Source organism: Perca flavescens, chromosome 20 (genome assembly GCF_004354835.1).
Source record: "Perca flavescens isolate YP-PL-M2 chromosome 20, PFLA_1.0, whole genome shotgun sequence".
Classification (NCBI taxonomy): domain Eukaryota; kingdom Metazoa; phylum Chordata; class Actinopteri; order Perciformes; family Percidae; genus Perca; species Perca flavescens.
In genome coordinates, this window is record NC_041350.1 from 1,907,734 (window position 1) to 1,930,462 (window position 22,729).

Below are 22,729 nucleotides of genomic sequence, written 5' to 3' on the forward strand. Positions count from 1 at the left end.
CAAACCACAAAACCAGGAGACTCCTAATCACGTGCTACCAGACGTTTATTAATACACAGCACAGGACAGCTGGCTTCTTTATTCAGACCTCAGTTTGTCTCGGCACAGATCTGCTCAAAGATAATGTTTGATCGGATTAATTGCATTTTGTTTTTCCTCTAAAATGGCAAATTTTTCATATCTAGTTTCCCCTTCTTTGTGTCGATGAAGAGAGCATTAGTTAAAGCGTTTTGTTCCCAGTTTGAAGATCTTGATATTTTAGAGCTGAAGATCTTTGCCCTAACCCGACGGGACCCGACAGGACCTGTCAGGTTCGGTCTTAATTTCTATTATATTTCACGGGCTCGGGCTCGGGCTCGGGCTCGGGCTGGGCTCGGGCTTGCGCTTGGGGTTGCATGGTAAATGAGCAGTCAGGTGATGCGTTTCGATTAGCGTGAAAATAGATCCTGAGGAGGTGAAACGGAGGCTGGTCTCTAGGGGGACTTAATTAATTTCTTTGTTCCAACTTCCAAGTGGCCTACAGCCTCTGTTATTCATGAATAAATGATGTCAAAAAATGTATAGATGACTGTGTTCATGCGGTTCGGTCTCTTTTTATTTTTATTTTTCTTTCTCGCGACACTGTAATCACTGCTGATAGACGGCCTTTTGTTCAGTCGGGCTGTAAACTGGTTCGGGCTTTTAAAAAGCTGTCAATCAAAATGTACTTGTTGGGCTCTGGCCTTTTCGGGCCGTACTTTGAAGGCCCGATTACAGCTCTAAAATATTTCATATCTTCTTTGCCCCTCTTTGTTTCTATGAAGAAAGCATTGGTGAAACTGTTCCCAGTTTGAAGATCGGGTTTGTACTATGAATGCACCGAATCCAGGCTTTGGCTTCTGATTCGGCTGAATAGTTAGGCTTTTTGACGGGGTTGGGTTTCTGCCGAACCTTTAGAATTTTTTTTCCCAGCGAACCCTACGCTTGCACGCTACGCTGGTCGCCATAATGACGGCGCCGTTGGTTACGGGAAGGTGTTTACGTAGGTGGAGCGTTCAATGCAGCAGGCTGTGAGAAAGTGGACATGGATCTGGTGAGCAGAAAAAGTTGTTTGGCAGTACTTTCAGTCAAAAGAAGGCCATTCAAGTCCAGCTACATGTTCAATCTGTTCAATGCTGATTGGTCTGGTGGTGGCGAGGACCCTAAACTATACACAACATGGCCGCTGTTACATCTGGTCTGAAACATCTGGAAGAATACGAGTTGTTCATGAAGGAATCTCCAGACAGCAGCCAGAATGCAGCAACTTCAGGTACAGCAAAGGAAGGACAGTCCCTGTTTACTTCATTCATGTGTTTACTGGGTTCATAGACTGAGGATGGGAGGAGGAGTCAGCACAATCTCAACCAGGGGATTCAGGATTCAGGATTCTGCCCAACCCCAAAAATCTGGATTCGGTGTATCCCTAGTATAGTTGCATGTTTGCAAGAGAGAATATTGTTAGTTATGATTTCTTTCTATTTTTTTCTTTTCTTCACATGGTTGTTTTGTCTGGAAGGGTCTTCTTATCTGTTATGTTTTATGTGGACCCCAGAAAGAGTAGCTGATCTTCTACATTGCCTAACGGGGATCCTAATCACATCAAAAAGATTGGGCGAAGTCCTGTGTCTCTGGACGGAGACCAGCGAAGGATATTAGAAGTCTCTTTTCCGGTGCTGGCTTAAGCCCGAGTCGCACCGAACCGATAATCTGAATGTGTCCTGCCTTCAGTCTCCTGGTGAGCTGGTCTAAATCTGCTCGGACTGCGACGTCACAGTCCGAAATGAGCTGGCCAACCACAACCGTTAGCTCTTAGCGTTAGCATGCTACGTCGTTCTCAATAGCAAAGCACTGCTACAACACACACAAGTTCACCATAATCTCCAAAAGAACTACTTCCATGTGCTCCCTGGTTTAGAAGAAGTCTCCCAGCTGATCCTGCCTTGGAACTGACCAAAGTTGGAGAAACAGCCTTTCTTTTACTGTCTCTAGAGTTAGCTAGCTGACATGATCTACGATCTGAGCTACTGAGCATGTGCGAGTGCAATCAAAGATAGTACAGAAGATGAAAAGAGGTCTCACTCTGTAGCTAAAACAGAAACCAGGTGAAAAGAGGATCTGCAGCAGTGAGAGAGAGCTGTGCAGTACAACAAAAATATGGTGTTTTGTTGAAATATTAAACCATGTAAACCTATTCTGGTACAACCTTAAACTACAGATGAATACCTGAAAATATGGGCGCTTTAAGTTAAGTTGTGTGTTTTGTCGTGTAGGTGCTGGAGCTGATCTGTACCAGGGAGTCTGGCGCCGTGTTCGAGGCTGGTGGTCTGAACTGCGTGCTGAGCTTCATCCGAGACAGTGGCCACCTGGTTCACAAAGACACGCTGCACTCGGCCATGGCCGTGGTGTCCCGGCTCTGCAGCAAGATGGAGCCGCAGGACTCGTCTCTGGAGACCTGCGTCGAGTCTCTGTCCAGCCTCCTCAAACATGAAGACCACCAGGTAACCTGCCAGCCCCACACACACACACACACACACACACACACACACACACAGAGACACATACACCCACACAGAGAGAGAGACACACACACACAGAGAGAGAGAGACACACACACACACACACACACACACACACAGAGAGACACACACACAGAGAGACACACACACACACACACACACACACACAGAGACACATACACCCACACAGAGAGAGAGACACACACACACAGAGAGAGAGAGACACACACACACACACACACACACACAGAGACACACACAGAGACACACACACACACACACACACACACACACACACACACACACACACACACACACACACACACACACACACACACACACACACACACACACACACACACACACACACACACACACACACACAGACACAGAGACACACACACACACACACACACACACACAGAGAGAGAGACACACACACACACACACACACACACAGAGAGAGAGAGAGACACACACACACACACACACACACACACACACAGAGACACACACACACACACACACACACACAGAGACACACACACACACACACACACACACAAACACAACACACACACAGACACACACACACACACACACACACACACACACACACACACACACACACACACAAGCAACAACTTGTGATTCCCACCCCTAGCTAACTTCTCAGCCGAGCTAACCGCTCTTCTCTCTGTACTCGCAGGTATCAGACGGTGCTCTGCGCTGCTTCGCCTCATTGGCCGACAGATTCACCCGCCGCGGCGTGGACCCCGCCCCTTTAGCCAAACACGGGCTGACGGAGGAGCTGCTGTCGCGCATGGCGGCCGCCGGCGGCACCGTGTCCGGCCCGGCCTCTTCCTGTAAGCCCGGACGGACCTCGACGGGCGCCGCCCCCTCGGCGCCGGACTCCAAACTGAGCAACCAGGTGTCGACCATCGTGAGCCTGCTGTCCACGCTGTGTAGAGGCTCGCCGCTCGTCACGCACGTAGGTCGACTCGCATCAAAACGGCAAAAACAATTCAATTCTATTTATAGTATCATAACAGAGTTATCTCGAGACACTTTACAGATAGAGTGGGTCTAGACCACACTCTGTAATTTACTGATGTCGGGTGATGATTCAGAAATGATGTTGGGAGACCTAGGGCTGGGCGATATGGACCAAAAGTCATATCCCGATATATTTTGGCTGAATATCGATATACGATATATATCCCGATATTTTTTTTCCGCAAAGTGAGAGCAGTTCAGTCAAAGTCAAAGCCAAATATGACATGTCACAAGTAGTTTCATAGAAACCGGCTATTTCAGTTAACAGTTGCAAAATCAAATGAATAAATAATAAACGGATTATATATATCTATACAAAATATCTTCACACTTAGATTTTTGATAAATAATCATCAGTAATGTGGATATAATGACTAAGTGGGTAAAGGCAAATAATAGAACAGTTACAACAGTCTGATAAGTTCAGAAAATGACATCACTTTACTGTAATGCAGCCTTTAAAACCAGGAAAAGACACTTATGGTCATATCACGATATTACGATATCCAAAATCTAAGACGATACCTAGTCTCATATCACGATATCGATATAATATCGATATATCGCCCAGCCCTAGGGAGACCTCAAAGATGACGACCAGTCCAAAGAGTACAAATCAAGTGCAGCTTTATTCAAACAGTGAACAAACTTTCATGACACTGGGACAACCATGAGCATACAGACACGTCTGCTCATGGATGAACAACATGTACATCAGAATGAATACCTTTTTAAACTCTCTTTGTGCTCACACAGCATGAGACATCTATTTCAGTTGGAACAGTTTACTCTTAAACTACACCTTTTATGGCACGTGCTCCTAATAGATTCTCACATTCCTGGCTCCAATTCCTCTGTGTGAAACTTGTACCCAAACTCATAATAGATTTACACATTCTTGTGGGTGAAGGTTGTCCCCAGACTAACCTAATCTTGTGTAGTACCCTACATACAAGATATAAAATAAATTTTGAACATGTAGGCTGAAATATCCAACCTATCATTTACAAAGCCCCAACAATTACAGTAATTCCCTCAAGAGCAAGCATTAGCAGTGGCTATTGCAACAGTGGCGAGGAGAAACTCCCTTTTAGGAAGAAACCTCGGCAGACCCAGACTCTTGGTAGGCGGTGTCTGACGGGGGCCGGTTGGGGGTGTGATGAACAGTGGCGATAATAGTCACATTAAAGATAGTGGAACAGTGACTTCGAAGGTAGTCGTTGTAGTTCATGTCATAGCAGGGCACATCGTGTCATACGGAGTAGTGCAGTCTCCTATACCGGATCCTAGGGCTGTCCTCGAGTAAAGATATTCTTGGTCGACTAACACTTATAGGATTTTGTCGACTAATCGATTAGTTGATTTAATTGGCAGAGCTGTGCGCTTTGAGAGGTGGTTAAGACTAGAAAAGCACAATATAAATGTAGTTAATTAACCATCTGTAAAACTGAGTTTCTCCACAATTAATTCTGCAAAAGCACCACTTTAAATCTTGTGTTTACCATAAATGTGCTCAGAAGTTTCTCGGAAATAAGTAATTAAGCATGAATAAGCATAAACAATGACTAATCGACTAAAGAAATCTTAGTCGACTAAAACCAAAATGACCGATTAGTCGACTAATCGACGTAAGAGGTGGCAGCCCTAGAGTTGTTGGTAGGGTGACGAATTCGGGACAGTCCCAAAATCCAAGCAGTTGTCCCGAATCCTGCCCTAATTGTCCCGAAAATTAGAGCAAAGTCTCAAGAGCAGACTCTGGAGTAGTTCTAGTCTGATAGAACATTAAAAACTGCCTGAGATCCACTTCCAATACGTTCCGAAAGTCCTCCTCGTCTCCAAAATAAAAGCCTCCATCACCGTCAGGAGACAACGGGGTGGCATCGCAGCTGAGGGACGCAACAGTCTGGGGTGAAATACTATAATGGTATAAAATAATATAATTACAAAAAATACAACCTTTGTGTCCCCTTTTTGATGTTTTAGAGTAGATGAAGAGAGCACAAGTTGCAGCCATGAGGCCAGGGAAAGTGCACGTGCAGACAGCCAATAAAAATAAATCATTTTGGTGCAGAGTTTTGAAATTCATGTTCACCCAACTAGAGAGACCCAATTGCCTCGTCCCGAATTTTACCCATTCTCATCTGGTCAACCTAGTTGTTGGGTCTCTAAAAATGTGGATCAGTTTGTCCCAAAAAAGCCCAAAGATAAACATCCTCAAATGTCTTGTTTTTGTCCACAACTCAGATATTCAGTGTCCTGTCTCAGAGGAGAGAAGACACTAGAACAATATTCACATTTAACACGCTGACATCACACAAGATTACCTGATTTTTACATTTGAAAAATATGGATCAAACTGATTATCGGTTCTCTCAAAATAGTCGGAGATTTGATTTAATAGTGTTGACAACTTACAGATTCATCTTTGCAGCTCTCAAGGAAATGAAAAACACACACACACACACACACACACACACACACACACACACACACACACACACACACACACACACACACACGTTACATCCTGGTACCATACACACAGACTCACACACACACACACACACACAGAGTAACGTTACATCCTGGTACCATACACACAGACACACACACACACACACACAGAGTAACGTTACATCCTGGTACCATACACACAGACTCACACACACACACACACACACACACACACAGAGTAACGTTACATCCTGGTACCACAGACACACACACACACACCCCCCCAAAGTAATGTTACATCCTGGTACCGCACACCAAACACACAGAAAGACACATAGACACACACAGAGTAACGATACATCCTGGTACCACAGACAAAGAAAAGCACGCACACACACTCACACACTAACACACACACACACACACACCAAAAGTAATGTTATATCCTGGTTACACACAGACTCACACACAGACACACACACACACACACACACACACACACACACACCCCAAAAGTAACGTTATATCCTGGTTACACACACACACACACACACACACACACACACACACACACACACACACACACACACACACACACACACACACACACACAGTAACGTAACATCCTGGTACCACACACCAAACACACAGAAAGACACTCACTCACTCACTCACTCACTCACTCACTCACTCACACACACGGTAACGTTACATCCTGGTACCACACACAAAAAGACACACACACGCACACACACACCGATTAAATGTTGTCACAGCTGTCTGATCTTCTCTCGTCCCCTTTCTCTCCCGTCTTCAGGACTTGTTGCGTTCGGCGCTGCCCGACTCGATGGAGTCGGCCCTGGGCGGAGACGAGCGCTGCGTGCTGGACACCATGCGTCTGGTGGACCTGCTGCTCGTGCTCCTGTTCGAGGGACGCAAGGCGCTGCCCAAATCCACGGCGGGGTCGACCGGTCGGATCCCCGGCCTGCGGCGCCTCGACAGCTCAGGGGAGAGATCCCACCGACAGCTCATCGACTGTATCCGCAGCAAGGACACGGACGCTCTGATCGACGCCATAGACACTGGAGGTAAGAATTTGTTTATTATTATTATGATTTCATCTTGCTTGTATGCTGCACAACTTACATTACAGCAGAGGTTTGCTGCTGAATGTGTACTCAGAGTTCAATGTTCCTACGATACAACTTTATTGTCAGCCAAAGGCTGAAATTCTTTGTACATCCCTGGGTAGCTTGTTTAAGATGAGCACGTAGACATACATCCAAAAACAGTGAATGACATACACATACATCCTAATGAGGACATACACATACATCCTAATGAGGACATACACATACATCCTAATGAGGACATACACATACATCCTAATGAGGACATACACATACATCCTAATGAGGACATACACATACATCCTAATGAGGACATACACATACATCCTAATGAGGACATACACATACATCCTAATGAGGACATACACATACATCCAAACATTCATAAGATTAATAACACCAACAAACATACATGAGACATTACCACAGATGACATAAACTCCAAAATAAGGAAACGGAGAAAACATATATATAACAACAATACATGACATAAACATACACACAGACAAAGTCTTGGAGATGTATATCCCTGAAATAAATATTGCACTGAGTTTAATGTAACCGGTTTAGCAATAGGATAGATTGATGTATGAAGGAGTTTTTAAGTCTAATACGATTTAAAAGAATGAACTCTAAAGCGTCTGTTTGAAGGCAGAAGCTGATATTCACTGTGCAAGACATGTAAAGAGTCATTTGAAATAATTTTGGCTAGTCTAAGCATGCTGTTATTGTGAGCCTCCTGAAAGGAGTGCACTACAGGTAGTCTTATAATCTTTGCGCAAATTTTAATCTGATTAAATAGCTTTGTTTTATTTTTAACTGAGAGGCTACTTAGCCAAGCAGTACTACAGTAAAGCATCATACTCTGAATTACTGATGTGAAAAACACCGAGATGATTTGACTACTAGCTCCAAAAGATCTCAATCTACGAAGAAAATAAACACGCTGTTGTATTTTTTTGCAGATAAAATCTATATGAGAAGTCCATGAGAGATTGTCGTCTATCATGACACCCAAATATTTATAGACCGAGACTTGACTAATTTCTGAGTTAACACCTACACTAGTTCTATTAGTATTAGTATAGTAGTAGTATTTTGTCTTTGAATTGTGTCTTTGAATACTTAAATTTTAAAGAAAATAAATAAGAACTGTTTTTATTCAACATTGTGCCCATTATTATCATCAGTGATTAAGTAACTTAGACTTTTAAAAACACATTTTTAAAGGATATCGTCTAATTATCGTTATTGTCAAAATCGGAAAAAATATCGATATATTATTTTTTGTCCATATCGCCCACCCCTAACACCGAACACACCGGCCAAGCCTACAGAATCAGAACTACTGGGTTTTGTCATTGTAAAGGGCCAGCTACATTGCTGCGTAACGTACAGTACAGGCCAAAAGTTTGGACACACCTTCTCATTCAATGCGTTTCCTTTTTATTTTCATGACTATTTACATTGTAGATTCTCACTGAAGGCATCAAAACTATGAATGAACACATATGGAATTATGTACTTAACAAAAAAGTGTGAAATAACTGAAAACATGTCTTATATTTTAGATTCTTCAAAGTAGCCACCCTTTGCTTTTTTTGATAACTCTGCAAACCCTTGGTGTTCTCTCAATGAGCTTCATGAGGTAGTCACCTGAAATGGTTTTACCTTCACAGGTGTGCTTTGTCAGGGTTCCTTAGTGGAATTTGTTCCCTTATTAATAAAATAAGCTCCGCTCTGCAAGCGTAAACATAGGACAGTGTTATTTTTTACGTGAGGTGTGTGTGGCTCTTTCACACAGAAATGGATCATAAAGTGTCTATATTTCTTAATATAAAATATTAAACTACCGATATACAGGAAATGACTTAATGACTGTCCATGAGCATATCGTCCTTTAATAATAGCTGACGGTAGATTGATGTTTCACAGCTCTGTGCCGGCTCCAAAAACTGAAGAAACAACAATATGTATTCTCCTCTCTGGGAAGTTGTATGTTCTTACAATTTCGTTGCACGTACATACAAATGGAATTGAAAGTGTTCCTTAATGTGTTAAACCTAAAAACACACACACATTGACTAATGCCCCAAATCTCAACAGTATGTTGCAATGCCTGTAAAACCACTCTACAGACGGTGTGCACAGTTCAGAAAAGAGCTATGCAAATTGTGAATAATGTTTGCTTCAATTATCATACTAATTCTTTATTTCTTAAGTCAAACACACTGAAATTCATGGACCTGGTGAACCTAAATACTACGTTAGTTCTGTATAAAGCCCGAAATAATCTACTTCCTCCTAACATTCAAACTATGTTTAGAGAAAGAGAAGGGGGTTACGCCCTCAGAGGCGACCTTAATTGGAAACAACCTAGCTGTAACACAGTAATGAAAAGCAGGTGCGTTTCTGTCTGTGGCGTGAAGTTATGGAACGCATTACCAAGGGAATTAAAACATATTGGGAATGTTTTTAAATTTAAAAAAGGGTTTAAAGACATGATACTAGATAAGAAGTATAGAAATGGAGTATTATTGTGTGCGAAGGTGGATAATCATGCTGATGATGATAAAAATCATTACCATTATGGTTGTCATCATTAATTATGATATTATTTACCTTAAGATGGCAATTGAGAGATATATATATATATATATATATATATATATATCTCTCTCTCTCTCTCTCTCTCTCTCTCTCTCTCTCTCTCTCTCTCTCTCTCTCTCTCTCTCTCTCTCTCTCTCTCTCGATTGCCATCTTAAGGTACATTTTTTTATTAATTAATGGTTTAATAAAGCACTGACCCTTAATGGGTATATGTATGTTTGTAAGTATGTAGGTAGATGTATGCATGTTTTTAATTTGTTTTTAAAAATGTGACAAGGGGGGGGGTGTTATATAAGCTGAAGCTTCTGACCCTACCCTTTGGTTATGACCAATAAATTCATTCATTCATTCAAGAACACAGAGCAGAGAATGTGAAGATGATACAAACTAGAATAAATGCAGACCCTGTAGAGTGGAAAAGTACAAGTTGTTAGTTCCTGAGGAATACAAAATTAAGTGAATAAAGTCAAACAAAAAACTGCAAGTCTTCCCAACGTTCTGCTAAAGGAGGGGTCTCCAACCTTTCTTCATCTAAGGGTTACTTTGAAATAACGGAAGTGGCCAAGAGCTACTTGCATCACATCGCTTACATTTATTTACATAACACACAAAGGCTGAATTAAGCTAATGTTTGTTGAAATTGCAAAACCCAAAGCTTATGAAAAATCTTAACTTCACTTCAAGGTTCATGATTATTTAACACCCACAAAGTTATAGCTACATCACTGGAAATATTCCCATCCCGGTCCAAGAAAGAATGACCACTTTACACGTCTATGGCCCACAAAGTTAGCTACTTCACTTTTAATATCGGGGTCATTTTGTGTCTCCGTTTGTCAACTTATCTGCGATCTACCGGTAGCTCGAGCGCTACTTGTTGGAGACCCCTGTGCTAAAGAATTGAAGCTGAAGTTCTAAAGGTTGTTCTCGTTTTTCAGTGACTAAAAGTGACCCAATATTCTCTGTTTTTGCAGCTTTCGAGGTGAACTTCATGGACGATGTTGGACAGACGCTTCTCAACTGGGCCTCAGCTTTTGGCACACAGGAAATGGTAAAAATGATTACAGAGACACTGACTCTTGATTTAAATCACTTTTTTTTATTTTTACCACATGAGCTGCTTGGATTAGAGGGCGACAAGGGAATCAACTGTCGAAAATACTCCCGTCACATCCCGATCACGTGACTCCTAACGGAGATCTTCTCACCGCTCCTGAAAATGGATGGAGGGCTCCTTCGATGACACTTTCAATTCCAACAGCTTCTTTCCAGAATCCATTTTGCCGACTCTCTGTGTAGTCGCTGACGCTGATTGATTGGCTTGTGAACAGGGCAGCTGCTTTGTCTTGCTCGGATAGGCTACTCTGCGGCTAGCAATAGCCAATCAACAAAAGTATTAGGAGTTGTAAGGGGTTCTCTTTTCTAAAACAAAATGCCTCGCAATCTTTGGGGTAGGGCTGGGTACCGAACGTTGATACTTTTATGGTATCGGAAAAAATGTCTTTATCTTTCGGTGCCAAATTTCGGTTCCAAAAGCATCTGAGCGCGTAAGCGCAAGCTTATCTGTCCTCTCACACACCGACACACACACACACACACACACACACACACACACACACACACACACACACACACACACACACACACACACACACACACACACAGTGTCACGGTTGGTTTAAAGTGTGGTTACAGTTTTTTTTTAAACTTCACGCAGACAGCGTTTGCTGCGATATGATATTAATGGCGAGCCGAAAGCTGTCTCGGTGCGGTTGACGTTACACTTCCTGTTAGACAAGCAGCCACAGCGGTGGTTTCTCTGCCCTGATGACTGACTGACAGACCAAGGCAAACGGGATTCTTCCACTTTGGTGGAACGCCACTTACATTCGAGGTTTCGCGAGATTTGTTTTAATTTGCGGGTTTGGGAGTTATACCAAGGTGCTAATTTCCTTTGCTTCATCATCTTCTTTTTCAGGGGAGCAACGGAGTCTAAGGTCGTCCGTAGGCGAGTCGTAGCACCGTCAACAAATGTATCAATTTGAGAGGGACTGAGGTTAACATAGAGGTCCTCTGTTATGTTAAGGCATGACATAGAGTCGAATGCTGTTGGAATATCTTCTTTAAATTTAGCTATAGCACTGTCAGATAGGCATCTGGTGTAGAAGCTTTTATCTAATTTAATATAGTCAGGTAGTAAGAATTCGAAAGTGATTAAAGAATGATCTGACAATACCGAATTCTCATGGAAATATTATTAAATCCTCAATTTCAATACCATATACCAGCACAAGGTCGAGGGTGTGGTTGAAACAGTGTGTCGCCTTGTGCACACTCTGACTGAAACCGATTGAATCCAGTAATGAGTTGAAAGCAGTACTAAGGCTATCATTGTCAACGTCCACATGGATATTAAAATCCCCTACAATAAGTACTTTGTCTGATTTAAGGACTAAACATGATAAAAACTCTGAGAATTCAGATAAAAATTCAGAATACGGACCTGGAGCCCTGTAAATAACCACAAATATAATTGGCTGTAATGTTTTCCATTTTGGATGTTGAAGATTAAGAACAAGACTTTCAAAGGAGTTATAATTTAATTTATATAATTTAATAACTGTTTTGATTCACAATTAAGGTGGAAAATAAAAGCTTTGTGTTTAATGTATTTTTGTTGATGTTGAAATGAATTTTAAAACATATGGTATCGAAAAAAGTATCGTTAGTAATTGGTATAGAAATTGGCACCGGATTGAAAAATTCTGAACGATACCCAGCCCTACTTTGGGGTGCACTCAACGCATTGCAGCGTCATTTTTTTTAATTTAATCTCCGGCTCCGTCCGTTGATTTCTATGCTCTATTCCGTCCTTATCATGTTACCAACAGTAAAATGTACTCCCGTACTGCGGGAATACCGTGACCTGCTGGAGTCCCGAAAAATTGTCACCCTCTAGGTACTGCTTTGGTCCAGAGTGAAATATCTCAACAACTATAGACTTTATTTTCACAGCAGACATGTTGACCTGTCATAATAGGAAAAGCACAGCTGAGATTGATAACCTTAACGATGGCTCGGTTCCATCAAGTGTCCCAGTAAGATATTTCAGTGAGTCAACATGCACAATACCAGGACCTCTCCTAAGTGGAATGTAGCCATCATTAATGGGTTTGAATACACCTGTGCTTTTCCTACTATGACATGTCAACATGTCTGCTGTGAAAAAGATTGGAAAAATTGGATGATGAATTTGATCAAAGTCTTTATCGTTTTACCAACCACGTGTGTGTTGTTGTTCCAGGTGGAGTTTCTATGTGAGAGGGGGGCAGACGTCAACAGAGGTCAAAGGTCATCTTCACTACACTACGCTGCCTGTTTCGGACGCCCACAAGTAGCAAAGGTAACGCAGAACACACAGAGAGAGTTGGTACACACGGTAAATAAAGTGGCCAGATTCTGTGAAATGTTGTTTGTGAGTACTGCAGGGGACTTGGGGGATATTTAAAGGGTTCATAGGGACTTCTAGGGACTCTTATGGGGTTCCACAGATTGTAAAAGGAAGATTCAGGACTTCTTTAGGGGCTTTTACTTATAACAGTATTTTTACAGTGTGGTATTAGTACTTTTACTGCAGTAAAGGATCTGAATACTTCTCCCACCACTGGTTATGTTTTGTTCTAAAGTTCTGACCGTGTGTTCTATTTTTTTTAAATATGTGTGTGTTGTGTGTGTGTGTGTGTGTGTGTGTGTGTGTGTGTGTGTGTGTGTGTGTGTGTGTGTGTGTGTGTGTGTGTGTGTGTGTGTGTGTGTGTGTGTGTGTGTGTGTGTGTGTGTGTGTGTGTGTGTGTGTGTGTGTGTGTGTGTGTGTGTGTGTGTGTGTGTGTGTGTGTGTCTCTTTCTCTGTGTGTGTGTAGACTCTGTTGCGTCACGGAGCTAACCCTGACCTGAGAGACGAGGATGGGAAAACTCCTCTGGACAAGGCCAGGGAGCGAGGACACAGCGAAGTGGTGGCTATACTGCAGTCCCCCGGTTAGTACACAGATAGTACTACTGTTTACTGCCCAGTACTACTGCTGCTACAGCTGTCCTCTACTACTCAGAAACTCTGAGTCGTCTAACACTCAAACGATTAGTTAATTTAATGGACAGATCTGTAAAAACTGAGTTTCTCCACAAAGAATTGTTCAAAAGCTCCACTTTAAATCTTGTGTTTACCAGAGATGTGCTCACAAGTTTCTTTAAAAAATCATTTAGCATAAAAAACTGAATAACTGTGGCCGGGTTGGCTCAGTGGGTAGAGCAGGTGCACATATACTGAGAGGTTTATGCCTTGACGCAGAGGTCCAGGGTTCGATTCCGACCTTTGATGATTTCCAGCATGTCTTCCCCCTCTCTCTCTCTCCTTTCTCACATAGCTGTCCTGTCAAATAAAGGCGGAAAAGCCAAAAAAATAATCTTTTATTTAAAAAAAAAATGAATAAATAAATCTTAGTCGGCTGAGACCAAAACAACCGATGAGCCGGCTGATCGACTCAGAGAGAGAGGCCCTAACTTCTGCTTTTGCTCCAGCTTTCTGCTGCTTTTTCAAACCAAAAATCCAGCTTTTGTGTTTTTGTTTTTAATTGTGACCAATGTCGATGTAGATTGACGTAAAAGTCACATCAAATCCACCTCGGTTGTTCACACTGCGGCTGCATTGAAACATATCAGACCTGGGTCTGATTCAGGACCACATATGGAAGTGGTCTCAATCTGATTTGAAAAAATGAGATCTGGGCAACATTTGAGTGTTCACCCTACTTCTGAAGAAGTCTGACCTGCTCACTTGACCCCAAAATACTCAGATATGGGCCACTTTTGCCTGCAGTCTGAACGTAGCCTAAAAGCCTGTTTGAATGGTCTTCAACTGCTTTTTAAAAGAAGCCACAGAATTTGAACAACGTAAAGAGAGCGGGTCCTTAGGTGCCTTCAATGCAGCCAACAAACAAAATGTATTATTATTACTCTTGTAACATGAACTTGTGTGTGCTTCAGGGGACTGGATGTGTCCGGTGAACAAGGGCGACGACAAGAAGAAGAAAGATGCCAACAAGGAGGAGGAGGAGGGCAGTGAGCCCAAAGGAGACCCAGAAATGGCTCCAATCTACCTGAGGAGACTGCTGCCTGTTTTTGCACAAACCTTTCAGCAAACCATGCTGCCTTCTATTAGGTAAACTGTGAACCTTCAACACGCATAGTCCAATTATGAAAGAAGTGACGTGAATATGTGTGGGCTGTTGTTTTTACCACAACCCCTAGACCGTTTGTCCTTTCAAAGACATTCAAATGGTTCCTGAAAGCAGAGAACGAGATCTTTCCGCTGAAATATTGGACATTACTGTAGGATCAGTATGAAAGGCTCAGGCTGTCGCCATTTACTCGCGAGGAGAAAGTAGAAAGAGGCTGTGCAGAATAGTCTCTGGAAGGAACTTGTTTTTAGTGGAACATTTGCAGCACGCAAACGCCACATACACCTATTAAATGAAGTTAACTGTTAGATTTAGATTTCTTTATTTAAAATGGACAACGCACATTAATCAACAAGAGTACAGAGTCCAACATGTAAAAGTGCCAGATTTAGCTATACAGGCTAAGTTTCATTTGCAGTCCCTAGCAGGTTGATGGCTTAAAACAATAGATAAGCTACAACAAATGCACATAAAACAAAGACAGTCATAGACAAGTAAAATGATGCAACCCCCAGATCATGACTACTGGCAGGTTGATGTCATGAGAAAAACATAACCCAAGTATCATACACAGTAGACACAGGTGAAAGTGCATAGACACACATTAGGACGCATCAAAAACACATAAAGCACACACAGACACTACTATAGCGATAAAGACAAACACATTATTCTGGATTATGAGTGATAGATGTGATGTTCTGTTCTATTCCACAAATGGGCTGCTCGAAAGGAAAAGCTGACTGTCCAAAACTACTTTTTCTACATTGTATCTTACAATCCCCTTTTTGTAGATGCTCTGGTAGATGGGTTAAGTTTTGACACAATCCAGTAACGTGATCTATTTAAATTAGCTGATCCATGGTTAAACCTCATTGGCTCTTACCAGTGTATTTTCGTGGAAATGACCTCAACATATTCTTATTAAAACCTCCCAGTTAGAGAGGAAATGACCTCAACATATTCTTATTAAAACCTCCCAGTTAGAGGAAATGACCTCAACATATTCTTATTAAAACCTCCCAGTTAGAGAGGAAATGACCTCAACATATTCTTATTAAAACCTCCCAGTTAGAGAGGAAATTACCTCAACATATTATTAAAACCTCACAGTTTCTTTATAAATCTTTACAATGATTCCCCGAAAGAAGAACCAAGCAGGCCTGATTTGTTGCACCGTGTGAACAGTGAAAGAATATAAATATTTCTGTATGAATATGTGTTGCAGGACTCCTGATGAGACAGCCGGGTGTATTTATTTAGTCTTTTTGTGTGTTTTAGGAAAGCCAGTCTGGCTCTGATCAGGAAGATGGTTCACTACAGCAGCGAAGTCCTGCTGAAGGAAGTCTGTGACAGCGAGACTGGACACAACCTCCCCACGGTGCTGGTGGAGATCACCGCTACCGTCCTGGACCAGGAGGTACAGACACACACACACACACACAGACACACACACACAGACACACACACACACACACACACACACACACACACACACACACACACACACACACAGACGCACACACGTGCTCACACACGTACACAGACACACGCACACACATGCACGCACGCACACACTCAGACGCACACGCGCACAGACAGAGACACACACAGACACACAACACAAGTCAGGACGAAAAACTTTGAAAACTTAAAACAAAATTTTGACATAAACTTTGAGGCTATTTTTTTATAACCCTTATTTTCTGATGACACAAGTAAAGTGGTAAACTTTACTTGTAGTTTGACCAAAAACTCAACTCACAGTCCACTTTCTGGCTTCTTCTGAATCTTTAAACCGTGTCTCACAGTCTTCCTCTGCAGATTAAGTTTGCTGAGCTATGAGCATGAATAACCACTCTGTTGTCTATCTTAACAATGGGGAGTAATCAAATTGTCCTCAAGGCTTTAAAAGTTTAATCTCCGTGTGTCTCTCAGGACGATGACGACGGCCACCTCCTGGCTCTGCAGATCATCAGAGATCTGGTGGATAAAGGCGGAGACGTTTTCCTCGACCAGCTGGCTCGGCTGGGAGTCATCAACAAGGTGTCCACTCTGGCTGGACCGGCATCCGACGACGAGAACGAAGACGAAACCAAACCTGAGAAGGTAGAGAGAGACAGACAGAGAGCGGGAGAAATGCTTTGAAAAAACGTGTTGAAAAAATGACAAAAAAATTGGAATAAAATGCACAAAAACGTTGAGCAAAGTGTAGAAAAAGAACGACAAAATATAATGCTATTTGGACCCAGAAAAACACAGTTGCATGGTCAACGGGAAGACAACACAAGGGTTAATTCCAGGTCATTCCAAGCAGTGGCTCCGAGGCTGTGGAATGACTCTCCTCTCTCGCTACGTTGTGTGGATTCTGTTGAATCTTTTAAAAAAGCAGCTGAAGACTGTTCAAGCAGGCTTCTACTTAGTCGAGGGGTTTTTATGGTTGTTACGTTTTCTATTTGTATTTCAATTTGCTTGTATTGTGACTTCTGTGTGTTTTATTGCATTTTATTGTGAAGCACTTTGTGATTTTTATCTGTGAAAGGTGCTATACAAATACATTTTACTTACTTTTACTTACTTAAAACTAATGTACTCGCACTGACTTGTTGCTGTCCGGAGTTTTGTACCTTTTAAGGTTGAAAGCACTTTATTGGAAGTCTCTGTGGATAAAAGCGACAGCTAAATGATGTGTAATGTCCCGTAGGAGGAGGAGGCGCAGGAGGACGCCAGGGAGATCCAGCAGGGGAAGCCCTACCACTGGAAGGACTGGTCCATCATCAGAGGGAGGGACTGTCTCTACATCTGGTCCGACGCCGCAGCGCTCGAACTCTCTAACGGCTCCAACGGCTGGTTCCGCTTCATCCTGGACGGGAAGCTGGCCACCATGTACTCCAGCGGGAGTCCAGAGGGGGGGGTCGGACAGCTCCGGTACTAAACTACTCACTCATGGCACACCTACGCGTAGAGCTGCACCGATTACAACTTTCTAGGCCAGCTGATACCGATTTTAGCCGATTCAAAGTTCATTTTTTTCTAACCACTTTACAGCGCACGCAAATATTTATTTTCTATCTTTTTCTTTAATAGAATATGTTGTTGACCAGATAATGGATCACTATATAATAGAACTATATAAATGACTCCTGGTGGTGACATCCACACCCATCTAAAGAGCAATGTTAGAACCATTTCCTTCTTTTCACATCCATATCCAACTAAAACATAAATGTGATTCAGGTTTTTGGTGTGGTCCCTCCACGCCCTGCTGTCTCCTTGCAGGTGTTGCATATTGTAAACTAGTTTTCTTCTGACCACAAGCTGAAGAATGTCCAAACAGCTGACATGTTGCAGGTTAGGGCTGTCAACGAATATTCTAAATTCAAATAGTTTTTAAAAAACGAATTTCGAAGGTGAAAATTAATATTCGAATTAAAAAAAAAAAAAAAAAAAATGTGGAAAAGAAAAAACGCTGGCTGTCTAAGTTGCTAGCGCGCCTGAAAGCTGTTACATACCGGACGCAGCCCAGCTGGCGCGTACAAATGTGACATCATGAGATCTCCGTGACTATTTATAGCTGCGCTGGTGGTCGAGACACTAGCTGCAGTCTTCTCCTGAACAGAGGTGGCGCTAATGAGCAAAGGAGGCTACCGACGCTGCTCTTTCTACGGACCAGAAGAAGAAGAAAAAGGTAAACAACGGCAGAACTGGCAGCAGCGTTGACCTCAATGCTTCGATCTGATTCACCGAGCTACTTGGTCGGATCGAGCCTTTCATTCACCATAAAAGAACTCATCGTAACCCGGTGAGTTTACCGGAGAGACCTGCAGTCACTCTGAGAGTCCTGACATCTGATTGTCGGCGAACTCATTCAGGCTTCCTGTTTCCGCTTTGTCGCGCGCCGCTGAAAAAAAAGAGCCGTGCGCAACCTCGACTCGAGCGCCATAAATCGGACGCGCCGGCCGGATATTACGTCATTTTGACGTCACGATGTCGCGCGCCAGCTTGGATGCATGCTCAACCAGATAGTCGAATAGTTCGAATAATCTGTGTGTTTTTTTTTTTTTTTTTTTTTTTTTTTAGAGGGAATATTCAAACGTCATTTTTGAGCAATTTTGACAACCCTAGTGCAGGTTAACTCACCAGGTTCTCTACATGTGGGAGAATAGCGGCGAGACGCGCTTCACACCGCGAGCCGGTACGGTACGCTGTATCGGTGCATCTCTACTTACGGGTATACCTACCGTATAATATAATGCACAACACAACAATCAACAGACAACATGAATGAGGCCGTAAACAAAACACAAAGGCCCAATCCCAAAGTGAGCTCTGAGGACTAAGGACTAAAGACTCACAGATTTAATTGATCTCAGGTGCTAAGTGAGTGAGTGTGTGAGGCCACATGGGCTCAGATAGGTAGAAATGGGATCGGGAAAGCACTTCACCAGATCACATGTTACCATGGCGACGTTTAATAACAAAAATGTTGCTGACACTTGCTGGTTTGGGAATTTTCCTTTTTAAGTTTGTTGCTTTCCACACGGCCGAGGCTCCGGAGACGGCTGCCTGATTCCACATTAGTTAAAGCTCTTGTTTTACCAGCTGGACACCAGGTCGGTCTGTTCCGTGGCTGTGTCATGCTGCGGTTTACCTTTTTTGTAATTTCCGGATTTCCCTATGGTCTCCGCAGTAAACGTCCCAACACTTTGAACTGTGGGTAATTCCCTTTTGGTGAAGTCTGCATTCGACATTGGGATTAGCTCGTAGCGTTAGCATGCTAACACTAATGCTAACGCTAGCATGCTATGTCGTTCTCAATAGTAAAGCACTGCTACAACACACACTAGTTCACCATAATCTCCAAGAGAACTACTTCCATGTGCTCCCTGGTTTAGAAGAAGTCTCCCAGCTGATCCTGCCTTGGAACTGACTGAAGTTGGAGAAACAGCCTTTCTTTTACTGTCTATGGAGCTAGCTGACATGATCTACATCTGAGCTACTGAGCATGTGCGAGTGCAATCAAAGATAGTACAGAAGAAGAAGATGAAAAGAGGTCTCACTCTGTAGCTAAAACAGAAACCAGGTGAAAAGAGCATCTGCAGCAGTGAGAGAGAGAGCTGTGCAGTACAACAAAAATCTGGTGTTTTTAGAAAATTAAACCATGTAAACCTATTCTGGTACAACCTTAAAATACAGTTATGAACCTGACAATGAGCATAAAATGGGCGCTTTAAGAAAACGTGCCACATAATCAAGGATTTTTGCCCGCAACAATCACAAAAAAAAGCATTTTTCCAGAAGGACTGTTTAAATGAAACAGTCTGTCCCTCCCTCTTCTCCCCCGGTGCACAGAGTCTCGCAGCGAGTTCCTGGAGAAGCTGCAGCGAGCGAGGAGTCAGGTGAAGCCGGTGACAGTCAGCCAGCCCATCCTGTCCAGCGTGGGTCCCACCAAGCTGACGGTGGGGAACTGGTCCCTGACCTGCCTGAAGGACGGAGAGATCGCCATCCACAACTCGGACGGGCAGCAGGCCACCATCCTGAAGGAAGACCTGCCGGGCTTCGTCTTCGAGTCCAACAGAGGAACCAAACACTCGTTCACTGCCGAGACTTCGCTGGGTGAGACTTTTCTTATTCAGTTTAGTTCATATCGACCACATAGATGCACAACGTCACATACATATCAAATATGGTAAAACACTGTGTGTGTGTGTGTGTCTGTGTATCTCTGTCTCTGTGTGTGTGTGTGTGTGTCTCTCTCTCTGTGTGTGTGTGTGTCTCTCTCTCTGTGTGTCTGTGTGTGTCTCTCTCTCTGTGTGTCTGTGTGTGTCTCTCTGTGTGTGTCTCTCTCTCTGTGTCTGTGTGTGTGTGTGTGTCTCTCACTGTGTGTGTGTGTCTCTGTCTCTCTCTGTGTGTCTCTCTCTCTCTGTGTGTCTCTCTCTCTGTGTGTGTGTGTGCGTGTGTGTGTCTCTGCGTGTGTGTGTGTTGCTGCGTGCGTGTGTCTCTTTGTGCGTGTCTGTGTGTCGTGTGTGTTGTATGTGTGTCTGCCTCTCTGCTCTTTAAAGGTTCTTGCCTATAATTTTAGAGTGGCAAAGATCAGTCAATTATTAAATAACTTGCCAATTGTTTTGATAATGAATTCAATCCGTTTGTGTGTGTGTATATATGTATATATATATATGTATATATGTATATATATATATATATATATATATATATATATATATATATATATATATATATATATATATATATATATATATATATATATATATATATATATATATATATATATATATATATATATTTAATTAATTATTCCTTTTATGGAATGTGTTCAGGCTCTGAGTTTGTGACGGGCTGGACGGGGAAGCGAGGCAGGAAGCTGAAGTCGAAGCTGGAGAAGACGAAGCAGAAGGTGAAGAGCATGGCGAGGGAGCTGTACGACGATCACTTCAAAGCCGTAGAGAGCATGCCCCGAGGAGTGGTGGTCACGCTCAGGAACATCTCCACACAGCTGGAGTCTGCCTGGGAGCTGCACACCAACAGACAGGTACACACACACACACACACACACACACACACACACACACACACACACACACACACACAGAGAGAGAGACAGGCATACATACAACACAGACAGGCACACATACATTACACACACACACACACTATAGACAGACAGACACACATGCACACAGACAGACAGACACACACACACACACACACACACACAGAGAGACAGGCACACATACAGTACACACACACACACACAGAGTACACACACGCACACACACACAGAGAGAGAGACAGGCACACATACAGTACACACACACACAGTACACACACACACAGAGACGGGCATACATACAGCACAGACACATACAGTACACACACACACACACACACACACTCTATAGACAGACAGACACACATGCACACAGACAGACAAGCAACACATATAGACACAAATACAGACACACACACACACACACACACACACACAGACATGCACACAGACACACACACACCAATGTTTATGAATTTTTAATTAGTTTCTATTTTAGTTTGAGTTACTTTATTAGACTGTTTGCTAGTTTTAGTTTTTCTTGAAGGTTTTAGTTTTCATTTAGTTTCAGTTTACTAAAAATAATTATTTTAGTTTAACTCCAGATTGTGACGGATGCTGTAGGTGTTAATGCAGGCGTTCTTTTTGTCTCGTTATCGCGACTAGTAGCTCGAGTGTGACGTCACATCCGTGTCGAAAAACGAATAACCTGCGGGGTTGTTGCGTTCTTTTTGTCACACGATACTACGAGTCGGAGAAAAGATGGATTTTTTTTTACATTTTTAGTAACATTTAGGATTCTATTCACCCAGTTATTGACATATTACACACATATATCTCACAGTTTGATACATGAAAATTACATTTTGATTAACGTTAACGTTCGGCTACTGCTCTGCTTTCTGCTCCAGACTCGGCTTAAAGCCGTTGTTGTCATAGCAACCGAGCATCTCTAGCCAATTTCAGCTGCACAAGCTCCAAAATAACTAATATATAGATATTTAACTCCTAATAAGACTGTAGAGACATGTCTATAGGTAGCAGACATGTTTAACTCCTAATAAGGTAGAGACATGTCTATACAGCACACTATGTTTAACTCCTAATAAGACTGTAGAGACATGTCTATAGGTAGCAGTATAC

At 42.6% G+C, this 22,729-nt stretch overlaps 1 protein-coding gene across 1 annotated transcript in view; it reads left to right on the forward strand.

Moving 5' to 3' along the window:
- The window catches only part of hectd1 (HECT domain containing 1), a 96,673-nt gene that overhangs the window by 14,156 nt on the left and 59,788 nt on the right, over window positions 1-22,729 (forward strand). Inside the window, 13 exon segments of the mRNA XM_028566291.1 lie at window positions 2,292-2,519; window positions 3,247-3,528; window positions 6,865-7,135; window positions 10,762-10,838; window positions 13,092-13,190; window positions 13,705-13,819; window positions 14,825-14,999; window positions 16,300-16,438; window positions 16,957-17,127; window positions 17,723-17,926; window positions 17,928-17,946; window positions 20,371-20,634; window positions 21,357-21,568. Coding sequence (XP_028422092.1) covers window positions 2,292-2,519; window positions 3,247-3,528; window positions 6,865-7,135; window positions 10,762-10,838; window positions 13,092-13,190; window positions 13,705-13,819; window positions 14,825-14,999; window positions 16,300-16,438; window positions 16,957-17,127; window positions 17,723-17,926; window positions 17,928-17,946; window positions 20,371-20,634; window positions 21,357-21,568 — 2,256 coding nt within the window.